At 43.6% G+C, this 10417-nt stretch overlaps 1 protein-coding gene across 1 annotated transcript; it reads right to left on the bottom strand.

The window, feature by feature from the left end:
• Positions 1-717: 717 nt before the first annotated feature.
• Positions 718-9327, bottom strand: LOC311329340 (uncharacterized protein). Its single transcript, XM_084463198.1, has 18 exons — positions 9284-9327; positions 8067-8157; positions 6879-7980; positions 6083-6507; positions 5545-5752; positions 5171-5296; positions 5013-5045; positions 4850-4915; positions 4700-4759; positions 4216-4353; positions 3998-4139; positions 3604-3764; positions 3132-3431; positions 2940-2990; positions 2516-2700; positions 2327-2391; positions 1292-1389; positions 718-1030 (listed from the first exon to the last, which is right to left on the bottom strand). Exons 5-18 carry the CDS (start codon positions 5747-5749, stop codon positions 912-914), a joined length of 1749 nt encoding a protein of 582 aa, XP_084319324.1. The 5' UTR covers positions 5750-5752; positions 6083-6507; positions 6879-7980; positions 8067-8157; positions 9284-9327; the 3' UTR covers positions 718-911.
• Between the last annotated feature and the right edge of the window lie 1090 nt (positions 9328-10417).

Here is a 10417-nt window from a genome sequence, read left to right as displayed (position 1 = left end):
TCCTTTTACTGATTATTTAACATTGCAATGTTAATTAATTGTAAACACATTTGAATGCTACTAAGCAAAATGAACTAACATACACCTCTGAAGAACTGGGATTACAGTTATGCACATTAACAAATACAATTACATCCACACATTAAAGCACCAGTTTCTTAACTTATATTTATTAACCAAAAATATTAGCAACCAGAACTGTACAGAACATTTAGAATAGTAAAAAAAAATATTTTCCTTTCTAATATAAAGTGCACCACAAATAAACTTGCTCCTGCTCAATCATATAAATGAGAAAAGAGAAGCTTTTTCAAGAGAACACAGATGCTCCTAAATAAATAAAAAATGTAGGAGCACTGAAAATGTATCGATTCAACAAAAAAAGCCAGATTGAAAGGAAAACGGAGCGAGTGTGCATGTGAGAGTGTGAGTGCATGAGTGTGTGCATGCGAACACAGAGTGCGAACACAGAGAGAGAGTGCGAACACACACACACACACACACACACACACACAGAGCGAACACAGAGAGAGAGTGCGAACACACACACGAGAGAGAGAGAGAGAGAGAGAGAGAGCGAACACACACACACGAGAGAGAGAGAGAGAACACAGAGAGAGAGTGCGAACACACACACGAGAGATAGAGAGAGCGCGAACACACACACACGAGAGAGAGAGAGAGAGAGAGAGAGAGAGCGAACACATAGAGTGCGAACACACACACACACAGAGAGAGAGCGAACACACACACACGAGAGAGAGAGAGAGAGAGCGAACACAGAGAGTGCGAACACACACACACACACACAGAGTGCGAACACACACACACACGAGAGAGAGAGAGAGAGAGAATGTGATAGTATGAGTGTGCATGTGAACATGGAAAGATGATCAAGAGGGTGTCATGGTTCAGTCCTCAGTGCCTGGTCCTTGGCCCCCCTTCCTTTGTTTAGCGTGTTTGAGGTGTTCCCCAACATACTGCTTTATCTCCTCCTCTTTGGCTGTTGGCTGTGCCTGCAGGACTGCGTCTGCATATAGAATAAGAAATCAAATGTGAAAAGGCATGATGCATTGTACATCCACAGCTAGTACCTCCACAACTAGTAGTAATGTAATTTCTACACCTAACCAGCACAATATTTAAAATGTTATCTCCAACTACAGGTAGACAGTTGGCATTATTTTGTCGTCAACAGGGGAGTAAATGTTTTGCCAATGGAACAGGTTAGGGGTGCTAGTTCTCTTATTCTAATTTGCTCCTACTATACATGAAATATGAGCCGGCTTACCTTTTGTTGCTCGAAACAGTGCAGTGTCGATAAAGGGCCGCTTCTTCCCCCCCGACCCTCTTAAGTTGAATTTCGTCATCAGCCAGTTGCTCATGAGCCTGAAGAAAAACAAAATTACATACATTAAAGATTAGGATGTATGATTTTTTGTAAACATGGCATGGAATTATCAGTACACGCTTTCATCTCATCTAGGTTAGACTACTGTACTTCACTATTCCCCTGTCTCACTAAATCATCCATAGACCAACTTCAACGTGTCCAAAATGCTGCTGCAAGACTAATCACCAGGTCAAAAAAAATCACTCTTATCACTATATTGGCTCCCCATATCCGCCAGGATCCAGTTCAAGGTCCTGGTGGTCACATTTAGAGCCCTCCACCACCAAGCCCCGCCCTACATCACCGAACTGCTGCGCCCCTACACTCCCTCCAGATCTCTTAGGTCCTCTAACCAGGAGCTTCTGGGGGTCCCCGGGACCAAGCTCAAGACAAAAGGGGACAGAGCTTTTGGGGCCTCGGCCCCCAAACTCTGGAACGCTCTCCCTCAACACGAGAGACCTGCAGTCCGAGGCCCAGTTTAAAAAACATCTAAAAACCCACCTGTTCACTCAGGTTTTCGGGCCCTAGTAAATCCATGTGATCATTGGTGTCTACGCTGCTATTTGTCAGACTGTCCCTGTTTTTTGCACTTGAATGTATTTATTCTTTGTGTTTGTAAGTTGAATGTTGCTCCCATACTGTATGTTTTTTGTCTTTTTCTACACTGTATTTTGCACTTTACTGCACTGTATTTTGCATGTGTTTTTTCTGCTCATGTACACTGTTACTATGTCTTTTTGTATTTGTAAGATTATTTTATCCGTTGCTCTGAAATACTGTACAGCACTCTGCATTCGCGCTGGGAGGGCGCTTTATAAATAAACTTTACTTACTTACTATCTTTTATACACGTCCTCCAGGCTAACACTTTAGCTCAAAACAAATATCAAACGTCACACACAGGCTATTTCTTATTATATGTTGAAACATTACCTGTTCAGAACTTTGTGGACGCATTCCTTCGTGTCCTTCCCCCCAATGCGAACGAGTCGCAGCACCTGTTGGAATAATTAAGTCCATGTAAACTTCAATATACTGCAGAAGACCATAAAAACCGTGTGCAGGTGCATATTATACTGCTTTATATGTGGTTAATTACTCTCTTGTAAAGGCTCTACCTACCAGGGTTTTGAAGGCTTCTTCATCACCAAGGCGTAGCTCCTCTCTGTCGAACTCCTCCAGGCTGTCCATCGTGTGAACATGATGGGTGGAAGTCTGATGGGTGGAAGTCTCAGGTTCTGCTCTCGCAATTCTGCGCACCTCCTGCCGGATTTCTGCCAATATCGCTAAGGACTTCTTCTGGTATACTGAAAAAAATGACAAACATGTATATTAACACAAATAAATATTCACATTAATAGATATAACCCTACAATGATACAAAGCACTGCTGTTTGAAGTGCAGTTTGTGTCCTGATAGGAGATGGGACAACAACTGAGGGAATATTTAAGGAGAGAAAAGGCAGGTGAGAGGCTTCCAAATTATAAGTGTCCCCCAGTGTTCTTGGCCAGTGACCTGTCCCCCTTGAAATAGCTCAGAACTTACCTCCTGTTGGCATAGGGAACCGGCCCCTCTGTGACTCCCCAGTCTCCACTGCTGGTATAAGAAGAAAGGTATTTTGTATTCAAACTACCCAAGACACAGATGACCATGCATTAGCTGAGAAATACAAAGTCTGGCATAACTGTAACCAATACTATTTGTCTAATTATAAAGGCATTGATTACTTGAACTCACCATGCCTGACTGTATCCCTGGATTTTTCACGTCTGGACGTCTGGCTGTGGGACGTCTGGCTGTGGGACGTCTGGCTGTGGGACGTCTGGCTGTGGGACGTCTGGCTGTGGGACGTTTGGCTGTGGGACGTCTGGCTGTGGGACGTCTGGCTGTGGGACGTCTGGCTGTGGGACGTCTGGCTGTGGGACGTCTGGCTGTGGGACCTGCTGGGAACTCTGGACCGAACACTAGAGTGCGTGGAGTCACTGGAGTCTTGGCTGGGACTGTAGCCAGCCCTTTGCGACTTACAATACTCCAATGCTGTTATAAGAAGAAAGGCATGCTTTATAAATTATAATTTATATTTTGTATTACAATTTCCACAAGAAACAGATGACCATGCGTTTGATGATAAATACCAGTGTGGCAAATTCTAACAAAATTGCACCAATTCTACTTTGTCTAATTATAAAGGCATTGATTACTTGAACACCACGGCTGGCTGTGTCCCTGCAGTCACTTCTGGACCTCAGACTGTGGGAGCTGTGATCGCGTCTGGACCGACTGTCGGACCCAGGATCCATGGTTCGGACAGAGTGTCTGGAGCTGGAGGATTGGCTGACACTGTGCCTGGACCTGTTGCTGGATCTAGACCTAGATGATTAGGGTTCAATATTTATTGGACATAATATATAACACAATGTCACACTGAGAAAAGAGCAACCCTTTTGGTTGGTTTTGGATGTTGACAATCACAACCAGTAACAAATATAGTTCAATGCCCCAGCTGTGGCTTAGGCCAAGCTCAAAGCTGTAGGAAATCACTATGCCAGTGTTGGCTGGAGAACAGCTAGAAGTCAGTACTGATGCTGTGCCCAACACTGTACCTGGAGCGATGAACGTCTTGCCTGGCCGATTTGGAAGGTTCTCTGCTGTAGCGTGGTCGGTGTGAGACTGGTGTGCCTCTGCAGTGCTTCCGAGGTGTGGGGGGTGTCGACATTGATCTATAATGTACTGCCTTCTTTGAGCCTGAGAAATACAAAAACACATTTTAGATTCAAAACATATGCCTTTGAAAACACAAGTGTGTTGCATATATACTCACCTGAACCTTCACTGCGCTGTGATCCTATTTCCAGGTCCGAGCGGGCAGACCTTGCAGCTCGATCAGACTCCATGTAATTGTCAACCATGCCATCCGGCTGGAATTCTTGTTCCTGGTAATCCGGCAGGACTGGGGAGTCTAAACAGAACATGAACACGATTAATACGTTTCAAAGTGTATAAATCTGTTGTGTGTGTGGGATGTCACCTCAGGGATAACCGTCTCTTAATGTACTGTGCCTGTATAATGCATTTTGTATTGTCTATATGACTGTGTTTTGAATTGTTATTTATTGGGGACTACGGATGGAATTTAGCAGCAAGCTAACTCCGGTATATTTACATGTTGAAGTACTTGTACACCTGTCCATGAATGTACACTGTCCCGTCACAATAAACTGAATTGAAACTGTTCCAAAATAATTCACAGGCATTATGACAGACACCATGATTTCAACTTTGTGCAACGGGAGATGTTTACTCACGTGGAGGACTGCTCTGAGAACTCTCTGCAGGCTCCACTGGGGGAGACGTGGCTGGTTTTTCTGAGTAAGAAACATAAGATCAGCTTGTTAATGTTTTCATGTTGCGTGTACCCAATACATTAATGTATCTTTTATAACAGCAATACTCACTAGCTGGAGGTTTTTGGCTGGACTGAATCTTCGATGGTGGGGCAGGGAATGGAGGCAGGTTCTTAACTATACAGATGCAACAAAGTAAAACATATCAAATACAAAGAAAATAGTTTGTAATTTCTTTTTCATATAGGACTTTAAATTGAATATATGAAGTTACCCTTCTTCCCCATGAAGTCCTCCTCATCAGATTCTGTTACAAAACAAGATATAAAACATGAATGGTCAACATGTGAGGCCCGTCTGTTAACACATTTCATCCTACTATAAATGCAGGTTCCCAACACAGGTCTCATTAACAAATTATGAGAAACATACCGAATGTCGCTACAAAATCATCCTGTTTTTTCTTTGTAGTTTTCCTCTTTCGTCTTCCTCCCTCTACCTCCTCATCCGGTTCTGCGTTGGTGGTGTAGTTGTACTCTCGACACTCAAGTATGTTATCTAAAAGTTATGGGTCAAAGGCAGATAAGAATGGTCCGTTACCCAGGAGGGACATTAAATTCAAATATGATCCAAGAATCCAAATAAGCTTAATATTTTAAGCTTAGAAATGTTACTATAATCCTTCCTGTGTAACGGACCATTCTTATCCGTCTTTGACCCTTATACAATTCAACTGTAAACATTGATTCTAAAATGCTGACTTGATTCTTGACAAAATTATAAAAAAAATAATGAATAAAACTTGCCTGAAGTTTTCTTTATCTTTTTCAACTTGTACTTCTGCCAGTCCTCCTCGGGTATCATTCGTGCCTTAATGGCCTTATCAAGGTGACCCTTCTTCATCTTCTTTGGCCATCTAACGACGTTGTTTGCTTCGTCTATCCAACAATGAGGAATTGTCTCCTCATACTCCTCTCCATTCTCCTCCACCCACACAGCCTTGCAATACATGACCTGAAAAGACGGCACACAAAAAATTATATTAACCATATATATCACCAAGCGTCCTGTTAGTAAAGGGCTAAGATAAGAATTACATATTTGTACGCCTCGGGTAGTGTGTTGGTTCAAATTACATGAGGCATTAAAGGGCCAGACCACCCTTAATACAAGTATATTTTTTTAAAATTCAAAATTTTCTGAGTTTGAAAAAACACAAAGTATGTCTCTAGCCCATTCCTGTGATTTATGATGATTTAAAAACACTCCCAAGAGACTTTTTTGCTTGGAAAATGCAGGTGATCGATGCTCTAGGAAGGCGCAGCTGAAAGAATAGATTCTAACCTTTAATATTCCAAACCATGTCGTTCAATACCATGGCGAAGTGGTAGGAGGACATAACCGTCTTCCTGCGGGAGGCAAGCCACCTTGCGGATCAGATCCTTTTCACGCAGTAGTTGTTTTTCCATCCTGCCCTGCCCATTCGTGCACACGATGTTTAGGAGATCTGAGCGACATGGTTTGTCAAATAATAGTGACGTGTGGCGCTGGTCCAAAATCTCACAGGCTAAAGTCCCATCTGCATTCTTCTGTCTAACAAAAGCAAATCTATTGTCCTTCAAAAGAAAACAACTGTCCTTCTCTTTAACAGAAACAATTGCTTTAGGATGCTTTTTGATAGTGTTCAATTGTGATTGTTCAATTTCGGCCAAACGCCTGGTGACTTGTTCGAGAGGACTTCTCCCACTCCTCACGTGTTTCTTGATTTGCTGCAGGTAGTTTTCAAAAGGAAAACTGGAGATGTCATTTAACGAACAGTGGAAGTGGCTGACATCTTCATGGAGATGTATTAGTCCATGCACATTGTATACAGAAAAGCTGTCGCCATAAAGGGCAGGACAGCACTCGACAAAGTGTTTAATTAGCTGTTGAGCATATTCTAGGAAACCATTCCTAGTCTCCTCCTCTGCCTCTAGCATTATCGACATGGCTATCGTCAAGGACAAGAAATGGTGGTATGTTTCCTTGGACAACACCTTTTTAAGTACCACTGGTCCTGTGTATAGCAAAAATTGCCGTAGTTCAGTGGCCTTCCACCTATCTAGCTCATGTAAACTGCGGGGTTGACGCGCAAACTCACTTGGCATCTTGCCTTTCAGTGCAATTAGTTGTTCAGATATTGAATTCCTTTCCCCGACCCTTAAACGACAAATAGATGGTGGGCCACGGGTCAAGTGATATAACATCCGTTTAACTACACCCAAGCAGACCATGTGCATGTAGTCCAGCACAAATGAGGTAACACAAGGAACTCCTGCATCAATTAGGGGGCTAGCACTAGTTTGATGGTTGCTGTACTCTACTCTAGCAAAGGCTTCGTCTGTTCGAGGAGCGCAGTCCTGGTCACTGAAAGTCATTCTGTTGTCATGATAAACACCTCTGACGAGACATCTTTCACAAGACTCATAAGAATTATGACCCTTGATACATTTTAGATAAGCCCTGGCTGGCGCATCACACACCAGAGCTTCTAGATGGACATTGTACCTTTGGTCTTGAAACACTATCCCATTCTCTTTGAGCCGTCTGTACTCAGTCAAAAAATCTTCGAGATACTCATCAAGAGGATTGGGCTTACTGGATCCACTATACATGGCTACAATAAATGGGTCAAAATGGCCAACCTTTGCCAGTATTGGCCAGAACTGTACTCCGCTACTTTTAAAAAGTGGGATGCCATCAATGTTAACAGTTAATTTTAACTGATTGCTCTCTGTTTGGCTTAGGAAAGGCGTAATCCCCTTTTCCAACCCGTAGTAACTGTACTGCCCCCCACATTTGTCTATAGTGGAATTTTGGTTTGGTGTTTTACGAAGTGTTCTAAAATCTTTAGGCAATAGGTGACCTTGCTTTCTCAATATGGACATTAATTCATTCCCTGCTCTATTTGTCACTTTGTTTTTTGAGGCCCACTTTCTCAAGTCATCTTCAAAGCTGATAGCTACTTCAACATCATCAACATCATCTACTTCCATTTCTGAGTCACTAGACAATTCCTTTTCCGAGTCACTATATTCTATGACTGTGTCAGAACTATCCAGGGTCCCAGGTTTACTGTTTGGAGTCACAGGGACATTGTCAATATGAGTCCCAGGCATATCGTCACTATCAGAATGATTTTCATGTAGAAACTCATCCAAGTCTCGCTGGCGTTTTCGCCAGACTCTCATGTATGCAGCCATCTGAAAACACAGACGGGAGTCTACATAAGTTTAGTTTAACAGTATATTTGAAAGGACAGGAAAATCTGATGTGCTAAGTCTTGTACCTTGTTTGGTTGGCTTCAGTCTTCACAGACGGCGGCGGCCCTTCAGCTGGCGCTGCGGCGGTCCTTCACAGACGGCGGCTATATATCTAAGCTGAGAGAGAGAGAGAGAGAGAGTTGCTGATATCCATGAGGTTGTGCTCCATTCTTTGAAATCTCTGGAAGAACCTCAACTGTCAGAATATTCTCCCAATAAACGAGTGACCACAGCACGGCATGCCTAAAATTTGACTTGACAGTCTGAACAACGGCGCTAAACACGCACTAGATATTTGAATACACCCTGAAATTAAGGAAAATCAAAGACAAAACTGAGCACAATCTAAAAGGACATGTCTCGTATAATATAACAATTGATGGCTTATCCATCAACCAAGATTAGCTAGCCATCACAAAAGCTGTATTAGCAGGATAGAAGCACAATATAGCTAGACAATCCAAGGTCAATCTTTGCCATCCTACATAAATATCAAACGCTCGTATGTTCGGTTTAGGCTGTCTGATAGCTCAATGCTAGCTTGCTAAGTCTCTAGCGCTAGCCCGCGCTAGCCCGCGCTAGCCCGCGCTAGCCCGCGCTAGCCCGCGCTAGCCCGCGCTAGCCCGCGCTAGCCCGCGCTAGCCCGCGCTAGCCCGCGCTAGCCCGCGCTAGCCCGCGCTAGCCCGCGCTAGCCCGCGCTAGCCCGCGCTAGCCCGCGCTAGCCCGCGCTAGCCCGCGCTAGCCCGCGCTAGCCCGCGCTAGCCCGCGCTAGCCCGCGCTAGCCCGCGCTAGCCCGCGCTAGCCCGCGCTAGCCCGCGCTAGCCCGCGCTAGCCCGCGCTAGCCCGCGCTAGCCCGCGCTAGCCCGCGCTAGCCCGCGCTAGCCCGCGCTAGCCCGCGCTAGCCCGCGCCCTAATCTAGCTAGAGCCTAACAGTGTATTGTGTCTCACCTCACTCAATATAAACTCAATATTTGCCATCCAACATACTGTTTCCACCCAGCTCGCTAGCGCTAGCTAAAGCTGGAGCTCGTGCTAGTTAGCTGTTGAACTAGCTAGCTAGTACAAACAGCTCGAGCGAGCCTCGTGCTCTCCTCAGACATCTCACAAAAGCTCAAGAAGTTTAGACAACGGAAATAAATCCAAGTAGCCAAGCCAACATTACAATTTACGACAAAACGCGAAAGTTAACCAACCATCATGGCGACAGAGTAATTTACAAAAGCACTCTTGAACAAACACTTACTGGAGGCTGTCCTGAGGGAAAACACAGATGCGTGGACTTTCCGTGGTTTTAGCTCAAATCAACCGGAAAAGGATCACGTTACTCCTTCTTCTTCTTCTTCTGCACAGCTTGAATGTGAATTCAATACCGCCACCTACTGTAGGTCGACCAATTCTAACCTGTCAGTAGCCTAAATACAGTGTAATCTTTGTTTTATGTTCATTACTCACAGGTTGGAAAATTAGGGCTTTATTTGTAGGCATATTTTAATCATTATTTTTATTAGGCTTAGACTGTAAATCTTAATACAGAGAAAGAATGTGCCTACATATAATTATCAATGAACAGCCCTCCATCTTCCGTTTCACAGTGTATCATCATTATGATTATTATTATGATTAGTAGTAGCCTAATAGTAGTAAGAAGTGTTTTTGTGTTATGTTTTTCATAACAAGAAATATATACGTCCATATAACGTCACCAGAAATGACCAAGCCAGACGTCAAAATATTGAACGGGATTTCAACGTCAATAGGACGTTGGTCTATGACGTCGTTTTTTTCGTCAGGTTGAAAACAGGTTGAATTCAGGTCACTGACGGACGGACGGGAAAACAACCCTATTTCAACCGGAAATCGACGTCGAATGTTTAGTGGGACCCGTGTTTACCTAATGTAGATATCCTATTTCAAAAATGCACTCATCAGTCCGACTCCAACACTTCCACACCCCTATCAAGACCACTAGAGGGCGCCTCGCCACGTTACATCTCCCATTGCTTTTATGATGTCATAGTAGACGTTGCTGACGCAGACACTTAAACAGTCAGTGATCCATTCCACCTCATCAGAGTAGCTAGTGACTTCTGGATCTGACACACTGACTTAGAGAAAACAAGTAAGTCCATAATGGGGATAAACTTTAGAGTAAGAATTTTCTACAATTATTCTGTATTCATTCTTTGACAAAAACACCCCCAATTGAAGACAGAATAGAGTACATATTGCTCTCTGAGCTTTGTTTAACCAAGTTGTCATATAAATGATGTGTTGATACTGGTTGATTAGAGGACTAGCAGTGATGGCTCTGGGTAATATGAGTTCCTGGGTGAACCTCCTCTTCATCAGTGATCTGGTGAATAACCAGTTGCTTTAT

Source organism: Borostomias antarcticus (assembly GCF_949987555.1).
Source record: "Borostomias antarcticus genome assembly, contig: scaffold_41, whole genome shotgun sequence".
Lineage (NCBI taxonomy): Eukaryota > Metazoa > Chordata > Actinopteri > Stomiiformes > Stomiidae > Borostomias > Borostomias antarcticus.
The sequence above is the reverse complement of the archived record's forward strand: the minus strand, read 5'-3'. Positions and strand labels throughout refer to the sequence as shown.

Excerpts from the sequence above, each read along its gene's own strand:
- LOC311329340 (XM_084463198.1), bottom strand. The coding sequence starts at position 5,749 with ATGTATTGCAAGGCTGTGTGGGTGGAGGAGAATGGAGAGGAGTATGAG. Across the intron at positions 4,354-4,699 it reads TTCTCAGAGCAGTCCTCCAC|ACTCCCCAGTCCTGCCGGAT; the intron begins GTGAGTAAACAT and ends TGTTCTGTTTAG. Across the intron at positions 2,392-2,515 it reads AAGAAGCCTTCAAAACCCTG|GTGCTGCGACTCGTTCGCAT; the intron begins GTAGGTAGAGCC and ends TTATTCCAACAG.